This window comes from Rana temporaria, chromosome 4, assembly GCF_905171775.1.
Source record: "Rana temporaria chromosome 4, aRanTem1.1, whole genome shotgun sequence".
Lineage (NCBI taxonomy): Eukaryota > Metazoa > Chordata > Amphibia > Anura > Ranidae > Rana > Rana temporaria.
This window is the reverse complement of record NC_053492.1, coordinates 263,809,444-263,836,177: the sequence shown is the minus strand read 5'-3', so window position 1 is coordinate 263,836,177 and position 26,734 is coordinate 263,809,444. Positions and strand designations below refer to the sequence as shown.

General features: G+C 40.6%; 1 protein-coding gene across 1 annotated transcript in view; it reads right to left on the bottom strand.

Moving 5' to 3' along the window:
- LOC120937196 overlaps nt 1–26,734 on the bottom strand; it is a 186,649-nt gene that overhangs the window by 95,621 nt on the left and 64,294 nt on the right. Inside the window, exons 15-23 of the mRNA XM_040350213.1 lie at nt 25,089–25,281; nt 21,902–22,032; nt 19,206–19,406; nt 17,710–17,831; nt 15,903–16,131; nt 14,933–15,132; nt 12,267–12,422; nt 4,389–4,482; nt 3,222–3,365 (exon numbers count right to left, since the gene is read on the bottom strand). Of these exons, the coding sequence (XP_040206147.1) occupies nt 3,222–3,365; nt 4,389–4,482; nt 12,267–12,422; nt 14,933–15,132; nt 15,903–16,131; nt 17,710–17,831; nt 19,206–19,406; nt 21,902–22,032; nt 25,089–25,281 (1,470 nt within the window). The remainder of the gene's footprint in view (nt 1–3,221; nt 3,366–4,388; nt 4,483–12,266; nt 12,423–14,932; nt 15,133–15,902; nt 16,132–17,709; nt 17,832–19,205; nt 19,407–21,901; nt 22,033–25,088; nt 25,282–26,734) is intronic.

Sequence of the window (26,734 nt, the reverse complement as noted above, 5' to 3'; positions counted from 1 at the left end):
AGCTTACATAAGATATGTTGATATGAAAGCAATTAATTACCGGTAATGAGAGCAATTAATTCAGGTTTTTATCGTGATGAAATTCCCTAAAGCTGAAATTTGTCTGGTCTGTATTAGCTGATTTATACTCATCATGTTATCTATACTGAAGTAACAGGTTAATTTTACCTTAAAAAAATAACCTAACATAACTCTCAGAACAGGCAACATGATTGGATATATCTGAGAGACAAAAAATTGTAGCAAAGTCTCTATAGGATTACTCTAATGCTGACCTTACACCTGTAGAATTTTGCTCAAACGTTTGAATGAGAAAATCTAAAAATCACTTGTTTGACCATTCACTTGTGCCTTCATGGACTTGACAAGTTTTAAAAGACTTTGGGGCAGATCCACAAAAGAATTACGCCGGCGTATCTATTGAAACGCCGCGTAATTTTAAATTTCCCCCGTCGTATCTTTGTTTTGTATCTACAAAACAAGATACGACTGTATCTCGGATCGATCCGACAGGCGTACGTCTTATGCCGCGTACAGACGGTCGTTTTTTGTGCTGAAAAAAAACGACGTTTTAAAAAACGTCATTTAAAATGATCGTGTGTGGGCAAAACGTCGTTTTATGTCTTCAAAAAAACGACCAAAAAAAAATTCGAACATGCTCGAATTTTTTGTGTCGTTCTTCAAAACGTCGTTTTTGTTTCACAGAAATTGACCGTGTGTAGCAAAAAACGACTTTTAAAACAACGTTTTTAAACCCGCGCATGCCCAGAAGCTAGTTATGAAGTGAGCTTCAATGGAAAAAAGTGGTGAAACGTAACCTCGCTTTGCTAGAGCATTGTGAAAAAACGATGGTGTGTAGGCAACATCGTTTTTGAAAATGATGTTTCAAAAACGTTGTTTTATTTTATGATTTAAAACTTCGTTTTTTTTCATCACAAAAAACGACCGTCTGTATGCGGCATTAGTACGCCATCGGATCGTAGATGCATTTTTCCACCGGCCGCAAGGTGGCGTTTCTGTCGAATTCCGCGTTCAGTATGCAAATTAGCTAGTTATGGCGATCCACGAACGTACGTCCGGCCGGCACATTTTTTTACGTCGTTTGCGTTTGGCTTTTTCCGGCGTATAGTTACCAATGCTATTATGAGGCGTACTCAATGTTAAGTATGGCGTTCGTTCCCGCATCGAATTTTGATTTTTTTTACGTCGTTTGCGAATAGGGATTTGCGTAGAATGACGTCACCGTCGGAAGCATTAGCTTGTTCCAGTTTATTTTATTTAACTTACGGCGCAAATTCATTGAGGATTCGAAAAAAAAAAAAAGTTACGGCATTAGCTTGTTCCGGTTTATTTTATTTAACTTACGGCGCAAATTCTTTGAGGATTCGAAAAAAAAGTTACTGCGGCGTAGTGTATCTTAGATACGCCTGGCGGATATATGCGCCGATCTACGTGGATCTGCCCCTTTATGTTCAAATAGCATGTCAACGTCTCAATTTTTGTATAAGAACAACAAATGTTCTACTGCTGGATTAACAATAACAAGTGCATGCAAATGAGACTGGTTACACTTTTTCTGGGCCAGGAGCAAATTCAATATTTAGAAATGTGTTAATTTCCATTAAATTCAACAACATTTCCATTCTTGCTTGTTGATTTTTTTGCTCATTCTGGTCAAAAAACAATAGTCAAATCATCCCTTTAAAGTGGTTGTAAAACCTCACATATAGCCAGTGAAGTGACTGGCCTCAGGTGATACAGGGGCCCCTGGAAGAAGTAAGTTTTTACGAAACGGACGTAGGGCGGAGCAGCGTGCTGTCGTCACCCAAACAAGCTCCAAGCGTTCCCCAGTGGACGGGTGTCTGTGAATTTGTGTTCCGGCCGACACATCAGATTCAATAGCGATCTTTTTACTGCATTTCTATAAGTGCATTACCTTTTAAAAATAAATCTTTTTACTCTTTTAATACACTATGTGGAGCCTTTATCATTGTTTTTACATGGTGGATATTGCTGTCATCACTTGTGAATGAGACCCAATTGGATCATATACGTCTGAACCACATGACTGGGAGTGATTGCCCTTTATATGCTGTTCATGATCCCCTGTAATAAGGGATCATGGAGTTCTGGTAAGAATCCAATCATTAGACTGGTGGAGGATTGTATCACCGTTTCTTTTTGGTCACGTTATCTACTACATGATATTTGGCACAACTCACGGGTGTTTCCGATGAAATCTTCATCAAGAATTTATGGACTTTTTTGTTACAGTTCTAAATTCAATATAATTCCCCCTTTTATTTTATATTGAATATTGAAGACATGTATGAAATATGTGAAACAGAAATGGTAAAAAGATATATGAATGTAACCACCTGTTGTTTTTAAAAGATGATGAAAATTAATAAAGAATAAGTAAATTAAAAAAAAATTCAATATAATTTATATTTACTTGTGTTGTTTACTTTGATTTTCAGTTTCTGTTCATATATGTCTATTTGAAATGTATACACTGTTGGTATCACTATAATAATGTATATTAACATTAATGGGTGTTGATATGGTCATCTAGTGCCATCTAGTGGCTACCCACTCCCATCACACAATATATATATTTTCTGACACAGCTATATATAGCATTATATGTTACTGGTCTTCAAATATCACTGTTTGGTGCCTTTAATAGGCTCATATGTTTAGAGTTAGCGCAATTTTTATTTTTCTCACTATTTTCTTTTTGTACTTATTGTTTACTTGTTTATTGCAGCTCTCAGAGTGAATAGGCCAGGCTTTGGCCGAAGGTTTTTTTTTTTCCTTTTTTTTTACTCCCTCTTGTCAATGGTATCTTAGCGCAGTTTTTTTCCTTTTTTCCAATAGCAAATATTAATTTGCTTTTGTCACACAACTGGGTGGACTCAGTGAGCAGTGCTCTGCGCCCCGAGCCCACCCTTTTTTAAAGCCAATTAGAACCTCAGGCTCTAATCATGTGCTTCAAATAAAAAAGAAACATTGGAATTAATGCATCCGGTGCCCTGCATTGAGATTAGGGGTCGGGCGAATGGATTAGGGGGGGCGACGTCCCAGTGCCCCTTATGGACGGGCTGCTAATGATCTGAAGTTTACAACCAATTTTACTTTTATATACTCAAACAGCCTGAAAACAAGGATTTTCTAATGGAATTCTAAGGTGTAAGACCACCTTAAATCCGGTTACTAACCTTTGTATCCATAACCTGCTTGGTGAGCCATGAAGACATCTGACAAAAGAAAGCCAGCTGAGTTGCAGCTATCAGGGAATTTTTCTGGATAACTTGACAGCTGAGTATCACTTGTAAATTTTCCACGCCATTCTTACTCAGAAGCTTAAAATGAAATCCCAAAATGTTATTGTTTCAGGACCTCTTCCAGGAATGCAGTAATCTAGCAAATCTATAAAGTCCTGTACACACGATCAGTCCATCCGATGAGAACGATCCGATGAAGCTGACTGATGGTCTGATGTGCCTACACACCATCAGTTAAAAAAACGATTGAGTCCAATGCGGTGACGTAAAACACAAGTTCAATGCTTCCAAGCATGCGTCGACTTGATTCTGAGCATGCACGGGCTTTTAACCGATGCTTTTGCATACTAACCGTCGGTTTTGACCGATCGGTTAGGCGTCTATCGGTTGAATTTTAAAGCAAGTTCTACATTTTTAGACCGAAGGAGAACGGACCGATGGGGCCCACACACCATCGGTTTGGACCAATGAAACGGTCAGTCCGTTTCCATCGGTTTTGACCGACCGTGTGTACAAGGCCTAAGACATTTTAAAGTGAACCTATCAAAAAAAAAAAAATTGGGAGCTGTTATCACTTACCTGCTTTTGTAATTATTAAATCTGGGGCTGTCCTTCTGTTTACTACACTATCGAGTCATTTACCCAAAAAACAATACAATTTTTTTCTTCTTGGTGACTAAAATTGTTAAAAAATAGAAACACCCTTTATGCGTTTTTCTGTCTAACCTTATTTACTTTGAGGGGAAAAAAACTGTTGTTTATAGAGCACAATAGCTCAAGCTGAAATTCACACACACAAGTACATGCATCAGTGGAGTGACTCTCTCCCCGTTCCTTTTCCGCATACAGAAATTTTCAATTATAAATGGATAATGTGGAGCAAACAGCTTCTGCTGTGCTCTTTATTACTTTAGAATGCTCCAGGAATGCAGTGTCATGCTTGTACAATAAATTTGAAGTTTGTTTGCAAAACATATATTGAATACACATAGAGAAATGTAACCTGAAAGTATTATAGTTTCCATAAAAAAAATATAAAACAAAAAAGTATGTTTTTTTACACATAACCCAAACTGTAGACATAAAACCCAACCAGCTCACCTGTAAAATGCCTTCCTTTGTCCAGAAGCTGAACTTTCCAATCTGATTGTCATCCACCTCATGAATAGCAAGCAGCTGTGCAGAGGGCGAATACCTGCAATTAATAGTGACAAAAACATCTGCAAAATAAATAACTTGATTCTATTGGGTAAATAACAACGACTGGCAAAACTATTAAAGAACAGAATTTGTTCTCTTTACTTTCCTTCAATACATTGCTTGAGTTGCAGGGAAAGTAACAATAAACTTTGATCCATATTTTTTTATTTTTTTATTTAGGTATGTATTCTTAACTCAAAAAAGTACCTTCTATTGCTCTCAGCTTCCTCCAAATCTCCAAATTATTTGTTTTTGTTTTTATGATCCAACTTCCTGTTAGAGGGTTGTTACCTTCATTTTCTATAGTCCCATGTAAGACCATGGACCATGTAGGAACATAACCCCCGCTTCCCCTCTTGCTCACTTCTGAGATTAGCTAGGGACTATGGACTATGGGATTTGAAGCAACCACTGCTCATAGCAAACAAATATAAGCAAGGGGGGAAATGAGGCTTGGGAGCTCACAGAGCTTGTTACGAGGAGGCAGAAAAACATAATAAGGAACAACTTAATAAAAAATCGATTACAGGGCCATTAAAGTGTAACTTAACCCACAGCAGTAAAATCAGTCTGTATATGCAGTAAAGCATTCTTGTTATACTCACTATGGTACAGAGCCTTTGGAGTCCCTCTGTACATGCTCACTTTTGTGTGTGAGTTTTTTTTTTTTTTATATGAGAAGGTGCATGTGATCAGCACAGGGCCATCTTTTCCATTGGGCACGCTGGGCAGTTGCCCGGGGGCCCTGCTTGCCTGGGGGGCCCCACCGGCTGCCCAGCAACTCCAGTAAAAAATTGTGGAGAGTGACGGGTTAGAACTGCTAATGCCCAGTTTGCGGAAATCACAGAGAAGATCCGGTCCTCCATGAGTGCGGGGGGTTGCTGATGTAAGGGGGGAGTGAATGCAAAAATGTAAGGGGGCACTGATATAAAGGTTCCCACTCCTATATTAGTGACCCCCCTTACCTTAGTGTATTTACTCTACGGAAGGTGGTCTCTGGTCACCAGAGTGCCCCCCACATCAGAGTTCCCCTTTACATCAGAGTCTGCAGGATTCCCCCTTACAATGCAAGGGGGAACTCAGTCTGCGGACCCTGATGTAAGTGGGAAAAAGAAAGCAGTGGACTCTGATATAAGGTGGTCTCTGGTCACCAGAGCCCCCCTCCACATCAGAGTTCCCTCCTTAGATCATGATCTGCAGCGTTCCCCTTTACATAAGAGTTCCCTTTCACTGTAAGGGGGAATCCTGCAGACTCTGATGTAAGAGGAAACTCTGTGCTGGCTGGGTTAGAGTAACCTGACCTCCATGTCAATGAAGACATTTTATAGTTTAAATACTGACATTTGCATTGTTTGGCACTGAAAACTGTAATTTTAGGTACTTTTTTTTGCACTGGCAGTAAAAGATGTGGTTCTGCCAGTAAATTTTATGATTTTTGTCAGTAAATTCTCGTGCGTGATTGTGTAGACAGGGCCCCAGTGCACTGTATTGCCCGGGGGCCTATAATGCTCTTAAGATGACACTGGATCAGCACAGGGCCAATCAACACTGTCCAGACAGGGGGTAGGGGTCATGCAGCCTCATAGGACAGTCAAAGTAGAATGAAAACTCTTCCTACAAGCTTTAACCATACACTGATATAAGTCACAAGGCTGCTCTAACTGCTGTTGAGAAAGGGTATTTAGCAGTTTATAGCTACAAAATAATTGCATTTACATGTTCTGTGTACTGCGTGAGACCAGACACAGTGAATGCAGAGTCCTGGGTTTAGTTATACGTTAAGTAGTGGATGTGTATAGATTACATTTTGAGAACAAGGATATCATTTAGTGTAATATATAGTCATATTATATTATGTTGATTTTTTAATCTTCCTGTTAGGAATATGTACCTTAAAATGAATGTAAACCCGTTTTATAAAATTTGACCTAGACTTATATCTGTAGTGTTTACTCATCGTTCTCCAAAGCACTAAGTCCCGTGTCTTTCTGCTGTTTTAATCCTCTGTTATCAGCATGATAACTTCTGACAAGTTCTCAGAGACAGGAGATAAAAGCAGATGAAAACTTGTGTCAGGGTGGGTGCTATAACTAGATAAGCAGAGAGCTTGTCTTGTCACAGTACAGCTCTGCATGTTTCTTCTTTCCTCTGCCTATGTAGAGGGGGGGAGGGGTGTACCTTTCCTCTAATCAGGGAAATGGTATTAGGGGAAGGGTGTATGGGACTCCCAACATCCTAATTATACATGAAAAAAATATGCATTGAAATGCAAAAAGGAATGACCCCCTTGGACTTTTCAGGCAGAGAATATAGTATAGGCAAGTGTAGTTAAAAGACAATGATGCCACTTTTGTTAAGTACAAAACACAGTAAAAGGGCAAATACAGCGTATAAAAACAACGTATACAAAGCAATTTTGAAAGTGAGTGTACACAACTCAAAAATACACAAAGATTAATCAAACACAATATTGACAAGTATACCCAAGTGCTGCCAGAGTCATGCTGTGGTCAGTCCATATGGGTTTCTTGAATATATCCCAACATGTTTCAGAATTATTAGTGTATATATCTTCTTCAAGGGAAATTATATTCTGGGTGATTTATTCTTTCTGAAATACATAGTCGCTAATAGTCACATTGCAATACATAGTGTAAACAGGACTATTAATCTCGCACAGTAAATTTCAATAAACTTTTTTGTATTTTAAACTTTGTATTGTAAGTATTTAAACAGCTATGAGAATATTGTAATTTACTGTGCCAAATTAATAGTGCTGTTTACACTATGTATTGAAATGTGACTATTAGTGACTATGGGCCAAATTCTCAAAAAACCTGCCTAACTTAACTTTCAGCAGTTAAGTTACACAGGCGTTTAATTTCTACCTAAGTGCCACAAAGCACTTACCTAGAAATTACACGCCGTGTAACCTAAGTGCCTCCGTCGCAAGGCGGTCGTCTGCTCGAGGGGGCGATTCCTATTCAAATGAGGCGCGCTCCCGCGCCAGACGTACTGCGCATGCGTGTGACGTCATTTTTCCCGACGGGTAATTTACGTCGGGCTTTGTGGATTGCGACGGGACAATAAAGTTGCGACGGGTAAAAAAAAAGTTATGCGCAGAAAAAAAAAATCAAAATTAAAAAAAAAAAACGCGGCGATCGAAAAAAAGGTCTGGTTTTACATGGTGTACTAACTTTACACATTGTAAAACCAGCCCTAATTTTGCGCAAGCAAATCGTAACTTACGCAGAAAACACAAAGCTTAAAAGCTTTGTGGATCTGCTTAAGTACTCATTTGCATACGCTAGCCGGCATTTCGACTCGAAATGCCCCCAGCAGCGGATGCAGTACTGCATCCTAAGATCCGACAGTGTAAGTGTCTTACAGATGTCGGATCTTCTGACTACCTTTGGAAAAATCCTTCTGAGGATCGTTTCCAAAGATAGCCACAGGGATACGCAGGCTGAACAGCAGTTCCGCCTGCGTATCTCCTTTGAAGATTTGGCCCTATGTTTGTATCTCAGAAAGAAAAACAAATCACCCAGAATATAATAAAATCACCCAGAATATAAGACATACATGAGCTGCCACTAGCACCACACAGCAAGTATCTCCAAGTGCCTGTTGGTCTGGCATATAAGTGTCTAGACTTGCCCTTCCCACTTCCTAAGCCCATTAGTTCATCACCATCATGGGTTCATAGTAAGGTTTAATAAAAGATTAATACCGGTCCTTAGTTGCTTACCAGAGTAGCTGGGATTCAGGGGTAGTGTTTTTTTAAAACGCAACCTTTCCTAAACTTCCTTAACATTAAAGAACCCTTAAATTAACTTTAGTTATAAGAAACCCCTGCTAATAATTACTATATGTACAGCTTATTGTACTTTAGCATGATGGTCAGTGGGAAGAATGCTTCTTCAATGACTTCTTAAATGACTGCAACATTGGTGTGTATGCTGGAATATGTCAGGAGCTTTTTTGTTCTTGTATAAAGCCTTTAGTAAACAAATTGGCCCGGATTCACAGACAGCGGCGCGCATTTATGCCGCCGTAGCGTATCTCCTGTACGCTACGCCAACGCAGCGCAGAGAGGCAAGAACTGAATTCACAAAGCCAAAACTGCGCTGGGTTTCCTAGGCGCAAGCCGGCGTAGGTGGAAGTGGGCGTGAGCCATGCAAATGAGGTGTGAGCCCATGCAAATGATGGGCCGAGCGCCAGATACGTTTAACGAACGGCGCATGCGCCGTCCCGTGGACGCATCCCAGTGCGCAAGCTCAGAATCACGTCGGAACTACTCCCTAAGATACATCGGATCACTGCCTGCAGCGTGAACGTAACCTACGCGCAGCCATATTCACGTCCAACATAAAATACGCCGGATTGTGTTCCCTGGTGCAGCCCTTTGCATGGATGCTGCTGAGTTACACCTCCTTTATGGGGCATAACTTTACGCCGGACGTATGACTTTGCGCGCACTGCGTTGGGCGCACGTACGTTCGAAAATCGCCGTATCTCCCTCATTTGCATATTTGAATAGAAAATCAATGGGAGCGCCAAATGCATCCAGCGTAAATATGCGCCCACTCTACGCCGGCATAGGCAAGTTATGTCGGTGGGATGAAGTCTGTTTTTAGGCGTATCTTAGTTTGTGGGTCCGGCGCATAGATACAACGGCGCATATTTGCACTTACGCGGCGTATCTGGAGATACGTCGGCGCAAGTGCTTTGTGAATCCGGGCCATTATGTTCAAATCACAGCATCACATCCTTCTCTTGCCCTAGTTGACAAAAATACACATATTCTGGAACAGTTGAACTTTCTGAAAGTAGTGGGCCTGTATGAAAGATCATAAGTTGCTACCCTTGCCTGAGAAAAAGAAAGTGCACTGCGTGCTGATTCAGCAAGTTACACTCAAGTGATACATAATGTTGCTGGGGAAGGAGCCAAGCGGGCCACACATAACAATTAATAATACAAATGTGACACTGCTGTCTCTAGGTCAAAAAGTTAATTATTATTAATATTAAGAATGTTTTGAAGGGGGCAGCAGTTTCCAGTAAAGATCATTATAAAACTGTACTATAGACAACCCCCCCCCCCCCCCCCCCCCAACATTCTACTCATAATACATGGAATATAAAGAATGAACAAAGGTAGGATGATGCTGTGACTATTGATACATTTTATTAATACACTTATTCTTAAAAATACATTGTGGTAATATTAAAAGTAAACTATATCTGCACGATATGCAAACACATGAATCTTCTATAAATACATACCAATTAAGAAGCCATATATACATGCAATATTTTTGTTTAAGAATATTAATATTTCAGGTATTATGAGTAGAATGTTGGTGGGTTTGCTGAGCACCAATCAGGCTGTTTAGTAGTTGGGTTACATAACAATTAATCCCATGACTGTTGGGGAAGGAGCTGAGTGGGAGCCGACCCCCACAGCTGTTGGGCATCTACACTATGTAACCAGGGGGTGCTGCCAAAACACTCGCTGGTTACTTGACAGCTGTCATCTCACAGGGAGAGGAAGGGATATTTCATCCAATCCTCTCCCCTGCCACTCCACAGCACCCAAACTCTTCCACATCACAAATGCTACAGCTGCAACTGTTAGCAGGTGTTAGTGCCCTTTAATTGTTGCCCCTCTTTTAGTGATGTAACGGGTGGAGATGTAAGCTGTGAGTGGGGCCCAGTGCACTTGGGGTATAGAAGTAGGACACTCCCGATCTACAAGATGTAATGCTGTCAGCAGAGAGGAAATTAATTCTCTACAAGGCTGAACTGCCTGGGTGGTGAGTGAAGAAACTTGAAAGCAGACAGAGAAACCTTGTCCTCGCTGACTCTTGCTTAGCTGGTCCCGTGGCTTGGTTTAGAGTGGCCCATGGGCCTGTGGAGGATTTCCCTTGTGTGTGGGGAAGAAACAACCTGTGTGAGTAATGCCTATGCCAAGAGACTGTAATATCTATGGAAGATGGCTGTAACTATTTGGGACAGTGAAGTGTTCTGCACTTGTGGGACCACTGTATGGGAAGTCATGAGAATGAGGGAAGTGCTCTACTCTGTGGACTTCTGTCAGTGAGTTGTGTACTGCTAAATGTACTGAAAATACCTGGAGTTTCAAGAATTGTGCTGCAGTGACCTTATGTCAAAGTGACATTATGCAGAAAAGCATTGAAAAGCCTTTTGGACGGGACATTACTTTATTCTGTGTAATAGGCCTTGGGTCGGGAATTTGATGAGGTGAGCATCCGCCAAGATGTATGGTAGAGAATCTTCAAACAACAGGCAGGAGGAGACAAAATCCCATCAAAGAAGAAGCAGGGCAGCTCCAAAGTCAGTATGACAGGGATCCCAACGATCCATGTATCGCTTGAGATGTGGAGAATATCGTGTGCTGGGAAAGCAGCAGGGGAGAGGATCAGATGAAACATTCATTTCTCTCCCTGTGAAATGACAGCTGCCATGTATAGTGTAGATGCCCGGCAGTTGTGGGGTTCCACTTCCACTCAGCTCCAAACATACATAAGGTTAATTGTTATTTGTGGCCCCGTTCGGCTCCTTCCCCAGACAGAGAACCAGAATTTTCCAATGTTGTGGCAATGTGTGGGGGCACAGGACCCCCACCCCCCAATCCTTAGGGACTGTGTGCACTGCACCCTTTACATCCATGGATGATATGCCACTACACTGGAGCTCATGTAAAAAATCTGGCTGGTTGATATCTAACTGGAAATGGAGCAGCCAGTTCAGAATGAGATCAGTGAATATGGTCATGGGACAGGCAAATCTTTTGATATTTTTCTTCCAGAAAACTCAGCTTGGGAACCACCCAGCCAAATCTCTTATGTATTGCATTGTTATGCAGTAAAACCTTGGTTTGCGAGCATAATTCGTTCCAGAAACATGCTTGTAATCCAAAGCACTTGAATATCAAAGCATTTTTTTTACAGGGTATAAAAGAGAAAAGAGGCACCTCGAAGTGTAGCAATACGTTGCTAACTGTTGTACCTTCTTTAAATGTAACCATATTGCTACACTTAGGCCGCGTACACGTGGTCAGTCCATCCGATGAGAATGGTCCGACGGACCGTTTTCATCGGTTCACCGCTGAAACAGACTGATGGTCTGATGTGCGTACACACCATCTTTTCAAAAACCGATCGGGTCAGAACGCGGTGACTTAAAAAACACGACGTGCTGAAAAAAACTAAGTTCAATGCTTCCAAGCATGCGTCAACTTGATTCTGAGCATGCAGGGGTTTTGAACCGATGCTTTTGTGTACTAACCATTGGTTTTGACCTGTCGGTCAGCCGTCCATCGGTTCGATTTTTTTGGACCGAAGGACAACAGACCGATGGGGCGTATACACGGTCGGACCGATGAAACTGAATTTTAGTACGTTTTCATCGGTTTGGACCGATGGTGTGTACGCGGCCTTAGAGGCTTTCTTTTTTATACTCAGTTGTGACATGACGCTACTCTTATATCAAGACATTGCTTGTATATCAAGGCAAAATTTATAAAAAGAATTAGCTTGTCTTGCAAAACGCTCTCAAACCAATTTACTCTCAAACCAAGGTTTTACTGTACTAAATCCAGCTGTTGTACAGTGAGAATGGGTAGCTGAATCTGCTGGTGTATGACCATCTTAATTGTCAGTCCAGGAAAATAATGCAAGATACCGGTAGTTGTACAGATTTAAAAATGCATACCTTAGATCCTGTATCTCTATCATGAAAATATACATAACTCACCTGTCCACACTGGTGTCATCTTCGAGGAGAGATGTAATGAACGCGGGTGGAATCTGGTCAGCTTGTGCCTTGTAAGTTGCAAACTCAAACTGTACAGGTCTCAGGTGTAAGTGGAACTCATTGAATCCCATCTCTTCAGCAAAATAGGTGTAAGTCCTGCTCAGGATAGTTGAGAAATACAAGCATCAGGAAGCAGTATTAATGTTTAATTGATGTTTAATTATTAAATACTTCTAATGTGCTTAGCTAAAAATGTTTAATATGTGCGAGACAAGATTAATTACTAATCAGAAGTAAAATATTATTTGTGCTTATACTAAAAACTACATTACAGCAGAAAGAAGGGCAAATTTGTTTAAACGTTGGATAAAATCAAGGGGGTAGGTATAACCCCTGACATGTTTTTCTTTTGCCATCTGTGTCACATTAGGAAGGTATTCCCTCACTTTCTGTCATATAGTCAGAACAGGAAGTGGCAGGAGTTACCCCCAAAGAGTGGAACTTCCTGGTTGTCACCAGAGTCACCAGTACTAGAGCCCCCATTGGAAGATCTACCCTTTTCTGGTGACAACCCAAAATTTGTGATTTTCTTTCATTTACAGTACACTCTCATTGATAATAGGACAAATAGAGAAGGTGGAACTCCCTAACAGGGGCACAGACAGTAATACAAAATTGTCAGGTGCTGTAATCCCTCTCCACTCTATCCAAAGCAACAAAAAAATTTAAGATTTTGCATTTTGTTATACTTTAATTGGTATGTTGTTTGCATGATATGAAAGCGTTAGTGAAGCCAATGAGGATATGGTGTTTTTTGGCAGATGGCAATGAGTGCAATCAGCTGTCAACTTTTTTAGAAACTTTGGGATTCTAAATGGTAGGCTACACCATCTACTAGTTGGGTACACAGGGCCAAATCCTCAGAAAACTAGCGTAACTTAACTTTTCCGAGTTAAGTTACACGGCCTTAAAATTTCTACCCAAGTGCCCGATCCACAAAGCACTTACCTAGAAATTTCAGGACTTGTAACTTAAGTTCCTCCATCGCAAGGCGGTCCTCCTCTCCGGGGGGCGATTACAATTTAAATGAGGCGCGCTCCCGTACTGCGCATGCGTGTGACGTCATTTTCCCGACGTGCATCGCGAAAAATTACGTTACGTCGGGCTTTGTGGATTGCGACGGGACAATAAAGTTGCGTCGGGTAAAAAAAATGTTACGCGCCAGGAAAAAAAATTCAAAATTTAAAAAAAATCGCGGCGATCGAAAAAAAGGTCTGTTTTTACAAGGTGTTACTAGTTTACACTTTGTAAAAGCAGAACTAATTTTACGTATGCAAAACGTAACTTACGCAGAAAACACAAAGCTAAAAAGCTTTGTGGATCTGCCTAAGTACTCATTTGCATACGCAAAGTGGCATTTCGACTCGAAATGCCCCCATCGGCGGATGCGGTACTGCATCTTAAGATCTGACAGTGTAAGAGTTTACAGATATCAGATCTTCTGCCTATCTTAGGAAAAATCCTTTTGAGGATCAGATCCAAAGATAGGCACAGGGGGCCAAATCCTCAGAAAACTAGCGTAACTTAACTTTTCCGAGTTAAGTTACACGGCCTTAAAATTTCTACCTAAGTGCCCGATCCACAAAGCACTTACCTAGTAATTTCAGGACTTGTAACTTAAGTTCCTCCGTCGCAAGGCGGTCCTCCTCTCCGGGGGGCGATTACAATTTAAATGAGGCGCGCTCCCGCGCCGGCCGTACTGCGCGACGTCATTTTCCCGACGTGCATCGCGAAAAATTACGTTACGTCGGGCTTTGTGGATTGCGACGGGACAATAAAGTTGCGTCGGGTAAAAAAAAAGTTACGCGCTGGGAAAAAAAATTCAAAATTTAAAAAAAATCGCGGCGATCGAAAAAAAGGTCTGTTTTTACAAGGTGTTACTAGTTTACACTTTGTAAAAGCAGAACTAATTTTACGTATGCAAAACGTAACTTACGCAGAAAACACAAAGCTAAAAAGCTTTGTGGATCTGCCTAAGTACTCATTTGCATACGCAAAGCGGCATTTCGACTCAAAATGCCCCCAGCGGCGGATGCGGTAATGCATCCTAAGATCTGACAGTGTAAGTGTCTTACAGATGTCGGATCTTCTGACTATCTTAGGAAAAATCCTTTTGAGGATCAGATCCAAAGATAGGCACAGGGATACGCAGGCTGAACAGCAGTTCCGCTTGCGTATCTCCTTTGAGGATTTGGCCCACAGTGTATTACAGGGGCAATCGGGGGAATACATAAAAGATGTTGTAGACAACCTTTGGCATTCTATCTGGGCACAGCACAAAAAGTGTCAGTGCTTGCAGGTGATTCATATGCCAATGACAGACAGGTACAGTATATGAATTAGTAAAAAAGTGACTTTTGAATCCAAAAACTGCCATGCGCTGTCAAGTAAAGTGGACCTGATGGGGAGCTAATCTCAAAGAAAAGAAAATATAACAGACTATAGCTGATTGTGTGCCTTTGACAAAAATAAATAAAAAAGAGTGCAGTATTATTAGACCGCTAATTTTACCATTGCCTTGTCTTACTGCACTCTGACAACCTTTCCACCTGGTGCTTAGTTTGCTTCTGCCCAGAAACAGCCCTAGCTGTCTTAATATTGCTGACCTGGACAACAGTGCTGTTTCTAATGACGTTTCTATTATTCTATGACGCAGAGTGATGAGCTCAATCATCTTGCTGAATGTTTCCAAAATGAAGATTTGCTTTGCTGTACCATGCTTTTTTTCTTCATCAACAGAGTTCAAAGCATGCATGCAGATATCTCTAACCATCAGTGGATCTTCCACCAGCACTTCTTCGAACAACTGCATCAGTAAAAAAGTAATGAGTTATAAACAAACTGACACTGGGCTGTTGGGACAAGAGTGCATTATGGTTCAAGGGAAACATTTTGACATGTTAAACAACTGCTTTGCTTTAAAACTGCTCAAGGCCATATATAATGATATAATGATTTTTTTTACACAATTAGTTAGTGAAAAGTTGGATTTTTAAACTTTCGCTGTTACAATTGTGTAGTAAAACAAGAGTGACAGTCATGGTATCATCTTCCCTAGCATCAACTGAAATACTGTGTGATTTGTGGAATGCCACACATTATCCTTGCTGACTAACCCCCAGACAGAATGGCTCGGATGATGGGGGCAAGCTTACTGAGGAGAAACAGGAAGTGTGAAATTCAGACAAAGAAATAAAACATTTAAAAAGGAAAAGGTAAGTGAACCAACAATGCACTAGCTTAAAGGAACCTATTTAGAAAATAAAAAAATAACCTTTACAACCCCTTTAATCTGCACATGATTGGACAACTCCTTTAGTAAATCAGGCCAATCATTTACAGTCTTTTGGGTTTAAATAAACTTTAACCCTGGAAATAACTTGTGATGCTCAATTTCTTATAAAATGCATTTAGCAGTCTGAGCCCTGTGAAGCTTGGCATTATGCTGATATTCTTTATTTGGGAAATAAGATTATTAATGTGTAGTGCCCTGCTCCTCTTTTGTCTCATTTGCTGATCATGAACTAATTCAGCATTTAACATGGTTTGCAGCATTGTGAATGGAAGCATACTTACATCCTTGTGCACATTTGCCATAAAAGATGACTGGAGATCTTTTTGGGATGACCATTCATTTAAAGCTAACTCCAAGACCCTTTTCTCCACACTGTAGACCTCCTTGGGTAGTTTTGCCATGCAAGAGTGTAGAAATTCCTCACATATGTGTTCTAATGTTTTAGGGATAAGATAGGCCAATCCAAGAGAAGGATGAATCTCCAGGAGGTAAACATTTTGTAGGGCAGGACTGAAAGTACAAGGAGAAGATACAATAAAAATAATAGACTAGTACAGAGATTGGTGTAGGAAATAAAAAAGGTTTTCTGTGTAGCTGCTAACAAAGTTGACATTAGCAGCCAATCAGAGGCTATGAACAGGTTTATGTATTACATTGTTAAAATTATTACTAAAATGTTTGTCTACAAGATAGAAATTGATAGATGATTTCTTAAAACACCAGCTGTTAATTACGTACAAATAAAAAACTATAACTGGGGTTCAAAATTTAGTAGCTACGTATATTATTGTTGCCTTTTACTACCGTATGGTTTCCATTTTGTTTTTCACCTAGACACACATCAAGAGAAATAATAACTATAAATTGGAACTTACTGCCATATATACAAGTATTTGCTTTACTACTGAAGTATACTAATGTCCTTACTATATAAAATGAAGACAAAAAATATATTTTGCTTTGGGTAGAGTGTGGAAGGATTAAAACCCTTGTTAATTTTTATTATCTGTGTCCCATTTGGTAGATTCACCTTTTCTATTTAACATGGTGACCACTGTCTCTTGAAATGAAAATGTGAACAAAATCAGGATTTTGAGTTGTCACCAAAACAGGAAAAGAGGGATAGTCTTTTACTGAGGAAACTCCTGTTATGTCAACGAGACAGGAAGTTAAGGGAAAACTCTGTCATCAAAAAAAAAAGAAACAACCAAGGTTTTAACCCTTCCCTATTCTATCAAAAACTAAGATATGTTGGAATAGGTGATAGAGACTCATTAATTAATTGATTTCCCTGATCCAATCTCAGGGCTAACCCATCCTGCCGCCTGATTCAAATTATTATGGGTGAGACAAATGCAATCTATGGAGAGAACAGACCACATGCTCACCTCTCTCGGCTTCGATCCCAAACAGGAAGTTTCTAAAGCCTGCTGGCTCTTTATTAAAACACAAAATCACAAAACATGCACACCCATTTCACCCACCCCCTGTGAGTTCGTCATTGGCATGAAGCTTCTCATTGGCCAGTTCATATAAGATTCCTTTGGTTACAAAATTCAAATAGTCCTTTCCAAAGTCACGAGACACAAATTCCTTCAGTGATTTGTAAAGACAGGATGGGGGAAGGGTGACTTCCTCTCGAAAATCCACACAAGCCTCAAAGAAACATGTCCAGGAATTCAACATAAAGGAGGGGCCGTAATTAGGAGTGAGGAGGGGGAATAGCTGCTTCTTGATTTGGAAGACAGAAGGAGAAAATGTAGACTGGACTTTTCTTTATATTTTCAATGCTGACTTCATTACTTTAAAAACCATCATATATGATTCCTGATATCTGACAAAATCTTTATCAAGGAAAATAAGCAGTATTGATCATTCTCATACATACATATGCATATATAAAAAGAAATATGGAAATATAAACCGAAATTAAAGAAATATAAACCGAGAAACATTTTAATAGTTCTAATCATAACATAAACTTTTCATTTTAGTTTCAAGTCCATCACATAGGGAGCAATCTCTTTGCAATTAATCAGTAGTGACCAACAATTGACTGGAAAAAAAAAGCACAGTTTCTTATCTTACCTGCTGGTGTTAAGTGATACAATGGGCTTAGTGATGATGTTAAGTGGAAGGCCAAAGTCATAGAAACTTCCTTTACGGCCATCCCGCCAAACCTTCTTAACAAATTCCCTTTGGCTTTCTATCTGTACAAGCAGACATAAAACAACAATGAAACATGTAGTTACTGTAAAACATAGGGATTTTTTGTTGGTTTAGAGTTTATTGTCCAACTATTGGTGACAGTTTTATAAACTGCATGTATGTAGCCCACATGATCTGCATTGATATCCACTGCAAATAATTATAAAACTGTCACTGATTCCACATATACATATCCCACAGCTGGTATTTTCCCTAGTTTCCAGGTAAAAGAGAAAAAATATAAACTGACAAAGTAATTTTTTTTTATTTACAGTTAAAAAACAAAAGATGTTATGGTACATAAGTTTCCCTTTACTACAGGCATCATGTTTGTAAAGTGTTAATGAAATTCTAAAGGTTGAGTTAAAGCAGTTGCAAACCCTGCTTTGTGATTTTTATCTACAGATAAGCCTATAATGAGGCTTACCTGTAGGAGAAATTAATATCTCCTAAACGGTGCATGCGCTCTGAAGGTCGGGCATACTAACAAAACGTCCCATGTACATTAAGCCTTATAGTAGGACTGCAATGTTGCAGCGAACAAACTAACACTAGCTGACATTTTGTGAGAAGCAGTAACACCAATACAGTGATCAGTGCTAAACATATGCACAGTCACTGTACTAATGACGTTGGCTGGCAAGGGGTTAAACATCTAGGGTGATCAAAGTGCTAAATGTGCATCTAACCAGTGTATTTGTTTACACTGTATGGTGTTTTTACTAAGGGGTGTGATGGATTTTCTTTCCCTGCTTCATACGAAATTAACCCTGTATCGACACGCGTAGGGGAGGGGACGGGACGGTGGAGATGGCAGCTGGTCTGCCCACAGAGGAGAAACATTTGATCGCAAACAAATCCCCAGAATTGTATGGAATTTTACATGCTTTGCTCTGGCGCACCTTAACCATGTGAGTACCCTTTCTAGGGGCTTTTTCTTAAATAAATATATTTTGATATAAACGATATTACACTATTGAGACGTTTTTGTCATTTGTTTATGAGGAGATAGTAATACAGAGCTGGAGACAGCAGCACACAGCACTTTGGGACCCAGCAATATATCTAGAATCCAGAGGTGATTCATAAGCATATTTAGACCAAGCTTAATAGCAAGGTTGCACGCAGAGGTGAGTGGCTACTACCTAAGGGTGGGGAGCACCTGTGTGTGGATGTCAAAGCACCATTTGAACAACACTAATGGAATCATAGTTCTCAAATCAAAGAAGGACTTTTGATGCGATTTTAGGTGGAGTGCTACATCAGCTTGAAATATACAAATGTCTTTATATAATTTTTTGTTACTTCTTGTGGAATTAATACTGTGTTTTTTCAGGAATGTTGCAAAGCTTATAAACTGCAATGTATTTGCTTACCTGTTTATTTAATACATTTCTGACAATTTGCAAGTGAAGCCTCAGGCACTGGCATTCATCCCGGTAGGCTTCCAGGAAGTATTTGGAGCCAATGTCAAACCGTGGGCGCCGATACATGATGTCAGTGATCACTTGTGCCAAGGCAGTTTTTTCTTCTGGATCACATACATGCTGGTAAGCTTCATAGTAACAATCTACAAGCTAGTCAAAAATAAAAAATACATGTTAGACGTTGCAAAAATGTTCCTGTGTTGATTGTACAGTATACAGAATACAGACATAAAATATGAACACTTAATGCAATAATTATGGTAAGCACCAAGCTGTAAAATAGCTTAATTTGAACAATTATCTAGGAAATTCTACAAACAACTGCCAACATTTGGTTTCGTGCTCTATGACAACGGCAGTAAGCAACAATCAAAGCACTAAAGCGGGTGTACGTTAATGCTGTAATGACAGATGTGTGTTGCCCACCCCATCCCGTGTTGCTTTAAAAAAATGTTTAGCTAAATGCAAGACCAAATAGATTTTTTTTTCTTGTACTGTATATAAAAATGTTCCAAAACATTATATTCAAGCACCAGGATCCCAACCCCAGTATGTTTCAACACAGGAAGGGAAGCCCTTTTGTGCAAAGTATTCCAGCCCAGGAGATGAGAGTATGCAAAAAAGGGCTTGTGTTTACATTTGGGAGTTTTAGTGTAAGGTTTAGAGGTTAGTGCTAGGGTTACAGAGAGAGTTAGTGTGATAATTACATGAAAGAAGGCATTGTGAGAATAATAGGGGGTTTAGTGTGAGGATTGCTGTAGAAATAATGTGGTGATTACAGGGGATTTGGTGTTAGTTAGGGCTATAGGGAGGGTTAGTTTAAGATAGAGTAAATGTAAGGATTGCAGTAAGGGTTGGTGTTAATTACAGGAAGGGGTAGGGCCCTGCTCTCTGCACCTATATATCCTTTCATTATTTACATTATTTTCCCATGTAATCCTTTCCCTCTGGAGTGTAGCAGTCATGTTGGTGAACATGACGGAGTCAAGGAGGAGTTCATGGTGTGGAAGCAGCTCTCGACTAGCTATATAAGACCTTTGGGAGACCCAGCTGAACTTGCACCATACTTACTCCCCCTAATGAACATTTTCATACATTATTTTTTTAAATACTGTATCCTTGAGTCCTTGTGCCCCCTTTGCGGTTAACCCCGCCCTGGTTGGGAGCCGCTCATTGCGACCTGTAAGTGCTTTTTTGTCCTCCTTCAATCCATCTATGGCTGCTCTTCTGTCACTGTGCTGACCTAGAGCTTGTGGGGATAGTCCCGTTGTGTAGTGGTTACATCCCTACCACTCAAATACTTCCTGATAAAGCCCAAATTGGCAAAGCATGTAGAAGCAAGAGCATAAGGGAATTGAATTCTCAGAGATTGTACAGTATCTGCATCCATCATTCATGCTGTATATGAGTAACTCAGAATATGTGTTTTCTCTTTTTTTTTTACATTTTAAATGTCATTGTAATACAAATTTGAAGATTTAACTGTATAAGTTTGTTTTCAAAATTGGCACCTGTAAAGTCCCTATTTCTGTATATTGGTAATAATCTGGTGTTGCACTAATAAATTATAAAGTGATGAATTCTTAAAAGCCCATGCTGACATTGGGTTGTTTATGTATGTCCTATTATTTGCACTCTGTAACGGATCCCCGTCGCAGTCCACTTGAGTGTTTCCATCAGTACACTGCTTACTCTAATCTGGACCTTCATATATCTGATTTTACCGCCGAATATTGTAACTAAAAAAAACAGACGAGACTAGCTCAGTTACACAGCTTGAACATGGAACTGTTTTTTTTTTTTAACAAACTCACCTAAATATATACACCAGGATGACATCTCTATAGCAATACAAACTGTACCCAGAAACTGAATTAACATAGCTAATTAACTAGTCGCTTAAAGAAGCCGAGGTGACTCCATGCCCACCTGGTCATTGTTGTGATTAATCAGGATTTCACTACAGGTCAGACTTGTTGTCACCAAGCTTCACACAGTAAATTATACATTATCACAAGTATAAACACAGGACACCTTCTCACAATAGCAGAAGCTCCAGTAGCAGATGGACCGTCTCCTACATTGTACAGAGGCCAATGTGATCATCTCTTTCAATTAACAAGTCAAGTTCAGAATCAAACAAATAAGGAATAGTCTTTAGATATATTCTGGGAGATATTGTGGATAAATATTACCGTCCCATTTTAAGCAATCCAAGCCACATTTTCTCAGTCACCGTGTGCCCCTAATGGACACAGGGTAACTTAGACATAAGAGGTGAATGGGGAGCTGAAACAAGGGTTTCCCAACCTCTCCAAGGGAATCTGGGTTCCACAGGCTATCCTGTCACACACTCCTATGTGTAATTTGGTCAATAGAATTAAACACACTCTTACCAAAGGTTGTAAATGACTGCACAACAGAACGTATGCCACTGCATCCAAGGATAAAATACTTTGACCATGTAATGCAAAGGCTGGGCTCAGTGAAAGATATTGTAATATGGGGAAATATGAAGAGAAAAATAAGGTGACAACAGAGGACAAGGTAGATTGACAGTATGACAAATACAATGACCATGAAGCTGCAAGAGCTTAGGGACGAGTCGGACCTGACCAAATGACAAGCAACAAGCAGCTGTCTACCTGCTGCTTGTTTTCTAGCAGAGCGCATTCCCAAGTCCACAGGTCAAGTAGCAGGGCAAAGCGATCCACATTAACGTGAGCCCAGTCAGCGAGATTCACATCACCAGCTTCTCTTTTACTTGCTTTGAAATCTTAAGAAACAAAAACAAAGACAAAACTGAGAGTTCTTTAGAGGATGACGTGCTGAAGAAATCAAATGGTTTTGAGCAGCAACCATTGCTTATTTTATTTCCACTTGACTTATTGGCCAAGTAAAACCGTTTACTAGTAATGGCATACAGTGGAATAGTTATCAAGAATCACATAACTAGTATAGGAAACAAAGCAAATCATTGTTTACCGCAGTTTTGATATGTTTACATGCACTTCTTTTCATACTATGGGCCAGATTCACAGAGAGATACGACGGTGTATCTCCTGATACGCCGTCGTATCTCTGACTTACACTGGTCATATCTATGCGCCTGATTCATAGAATCAGTTACGCATAGATATGGCTAAGATCCGACAGGTGTAACTGTTACACCGTCGGATCTTTTTTTCAATTTGAAAATGGCGCGCGGGGCGTTCCCGCTGATTTACACTGAATAATATGTAAATCAGCGAGATACGCAAATTCACGAACGTACGCGGACCCGACGCAGTGTTGTTACGACGTTTCCGTAGCGGTTTTCCCGGCGTATACTTACCTCTGCTTCTATGAGGCGCAGCCAAGTATAGCCGTCGTTCCGCGTCGATTCTGATTTTTTTTACGTTGTTTGCGTACGCCGATTCAGAAACCCGCGCGTCGCAAGTTACGCTCACGTCGAAACCACTGACGTCCTAGTGACGTCAGTGGGAGCAATGCACCCCGGGAAATTTCGTGGACGGCGCATGCTCATTTAAATCAGCGCGGGAACGCGCCTGATTTAAATGGTACACTCCCCCTAGCCGCGGAATTTGAATTCCGCCGGGGATTTTACGATCCGCCGCCGCAAGTTTGGAGGCAAGTGGTTTGTGAATTACCCACTTGCCTCTCAAACTTGCAGCAGCGGATCTTAAATCAGATAGATCACGCGGATCTAAAGATCCGCTGATCTACCTGAATCTAGCCCTATATCATCAAGATGAATGGATGTTTACAGAATCATAAACTCCAGCACACTGCATTAGAATAAAGCATACTTCCACTGGCACACATTAATTATAGTGGCACACAAATGGTAGTTAATTTACTATTTTGTAAACTATTGTGGACCTGCCACCAGCTCACATCAATGCGCTGGTGGTCACCAGGATAGGGAGAGGAAAGTCTCCCCACAGTCCACACTGAGAACAAAGACAGTAATAAAATTACAACAAATATTCTAACCATTCCCTATTTTACATAAAACAAATAAAAGAAAAAGGTTTGGTTGAAGTTCTAGTCTGAGAGAAATCTTTCAGTAATAGATGTTGTTCAGGCAACACTAATATACTACTAAGAAAGTAAGTAGTGCGCTATATTAGTGATTGCAGTAATCTTTTAAGCCTCATACACAAGATAGGTTAACCAGAGGACAACAGTCTCAAGGACCGTTTTCATCGGTCAAAACCGATCGTGTGTGGGCCCCATAGATTATTTAACCATAGGTTAAAAAAATGTCAACTTGCTTTAAAATTAACCTATGAATTGGTAACCGATAGGTCAAAACCGATCGTTAGTAGGCATGGCCATCGGTTAAAAAACCCAAGCATGCTCAGAATCAATTCGACGCATGCTTGGAAGCATTGAACTTTTCAGGACGTCGTTGTGTTTTACGTCACCGCGTTCTGACACGATCGGTTATTTAACCTGTGGTGTGTAGGCGTGATGGACCATCAGTCAGCTTCATCGGTTAACCTATGACTACTGTCCTTCAGACCGTTGTCCTCTGGTTAACCTATCGTGTGTACGAGGCTTTAGAAGGGCACGGCTTAATATTACATTTTTTAATGTTGTTGGTACCCATTACATACAGAGGTTCATTTACTAAAGGCAAATAGGCTGTTCACTTTGCAAGAGAATGCACCCCAGAGCTTAGTGAATGTGATGAAGTTTCACTTTGCAAAGATTACACGCAAGGAAAAATTTTAAAAACAGCATTTTTGCTTGTACATTATTGGATAATGGAACTTATCAGAGCTTCACCTCATTAACTAAGCTCTAGGGTAAATTCCCATGAAAAAGTGAACAGCATTGGTGACCCGTCCATTAAGGGTGCACAGGCACTGCCCCCTTTATTACGCCACCCCCCTATATGTATCATGGATAGATTCATGCATAGCCCCCTATTCAGGCGCCCGGACCCTTTTAGGACGCCTTGCGCCTAAATTGCAGTGGTGTTGTTTTTCTTTAAGCACCTGATTAGAGCCATAGGCTCTAATAGTCTTCAAAATAGTGTGGACTTGGAGCACAGAGCATTGCGCTCGGAGCCCACCCAGATGTGTTAGAAAAGCAAATTAATATTCACTTTTCTAACACTAAACCGCCTCTCTGCCAATCAGGAAGCGCGCATCTAATACCCATCACCTGATTGGCTAAAAGGACAGGCGCTCCTTTTAGACGCCTAGCAGGAAGACAGAAGTGACGCATGGAGGACACAGCTCGCTGCTGCCTGACCCGCTGCCTGTCCCACAACTCCCTACCATCACCCGCTGCCTGACCTGCCACCAAGATAGGGTAAGTGTCGGTCAGACAGCGAGCGTGTGGGTGAGGGGGTCACAGTGGCTGCATTTGATAGGCACAATGGCTTCATTTGATGGGCACAGTGGCTGCATTTGATGGGCACAGTAGCTGCATTTGATGGCACAGTGAGGCCGCAATTGATGTTTTTTTTCCAGTATTTTTCAGAATTTTTCCGTTTGTTTGCACCTCCCCTCCCCCAAAAAAGATTTGAGCACCAGCCACCACTGGTGAACAGACTATTTGCCATTAGTAAATCTATCCCTGAGTTACACAAATAGGCTTTTCACTTTGCAAGGAAAGTTACACTTTGCAAGGGAGTTTGCCCCCAGAGTTTAGTGAATGTGTTGGGGTGACTATTTGCCTTTAGTAAATCCACCCCTAGGTCTATTAGTTTGGAAATGTCTGACATGATTTTGCGTTCTCAGAATACTTTTCTGAATCTCAAGTAAACAATATCTCAGCAGATACAGTGAGAGTGATCATAACTTATACTAAACTCACTTCTTTCTTTCAAAATGAAAAGAGTTGCTAGAAGCAGTAGTTGATGTTGTAACTCCTGCAGATCATCAAATGCCACATCATACACTATGAATGCTCCTTTTCGATCCTGAGTGTGAATGATGCCATCTTTAATTATGTAATAGTCATTATGATTCTCCACGTCCGAAAACTCCATGAACTGTACACTGTGTACCTGTTAGTGGGGATACAGATACCATATAAGAGATAAGTCCAGAGAGATTTGCAAGCTAGTGGTATAAAATTAGTAATTGGTACTCCAACACACCTTCTATTGTTGTACATAAAGATATTCCTTAGACTTGCAGCTGATCTGAGAACACGTCAGCTGTGTGTACATTAAAAATGACTGTTGTCCAGTGGCAGCCCATCCATATGGGGGCGCACAGGCGCCGAACCCCCTATCCATGCATCCGGCCCCCTTATCTACATGCAGGGTGCTAGACGCATGGATTCCAATGGGGGATTTTTTTTTTAAAGCACGTGATTAGAGGCTAATCGGCTTTAAATAAGGGTGGGCTCAGGGCGCAGAGCACTACGGCCGCTATATTCACTATTGTCACACTGATTCTGCCTCCCGAGACCCGTTTCCCAATTGGTCGAAAGGAGAAGCTACCCTATTGGCTGAAAAAGTGCACGTTTTGCCACCCCCCCAGTACCCCCCCCCCCCCCCCCACACACACACACAAAAAAACACTGCCGTTGTCTAGCTAAATCCATATAGAGCCTTTTGGATAGCTCTGAAAAAAAGCCAATAATAATACAGCCCATGTTGCCCTGGCTCCATTAATTGCAACACAGTGGTGCAGTGAGTAGCACTTTCGCCTAGCAGCAAAAGGTTCGCTGGTTCGTATCCCAACCACGACACCATCTGCCTGGAGTTTGCATGTTCTCCCAGTGTCTGCGTGGGTTTCCTCCGGGTACTCCGGTTTCCTCCCACACTCCAAAGACATTCTGGTAGGTAAATTGGATCTCGTCCAAATTGGCCCAGTATATATATGTATATATGTGTGTATGACTGTGTGTCCCTAGCGTGTCATGATCCTACGGGGTAATAATGACCGCACCAGCCAAGCAGATACTGGCTGGAAAAAGCGCCCAGAGGCGATTCAGTTCGCATGCGTTGCGCTATACAAGTCATTCATTCATTCATTCATTCATTCATTGCCCTCTATTTAAGCCCAACTCAGATGTGTTAATGTACATACAAACATGAAAGGAAGACTGCAAAGTAACAAGAAGTTGCAGTGCTTCCCACAAAGCTATACAAGAAGCCTGAGGAATCTGGCTGCAAGATTTTGTATAAAACTCGGATTAGGGTAATCAATCAAGCATAGTTGTAATTCTGTCTGTAAAGCAACAGCAGTTTACCAACTATTGTCACTTGCTGCCTGAATTTGCTCTATATTTTATAAATACACATCCCTTCTATAATCACATCTAGTTTCTCAGACCTTATTCCTATAAATTTCAGTGGCAGAATTCAATTTTATATAGTCGTAGCCTAAAACACACAGTGCAAACATGACAAAGTACTTTATACATTTCACACTAGAACTTGCTCACCACAAAAGATAATGCACTGCTAAATCGCAACGTACACTATATTGTCAAAAGTATTGGGACAC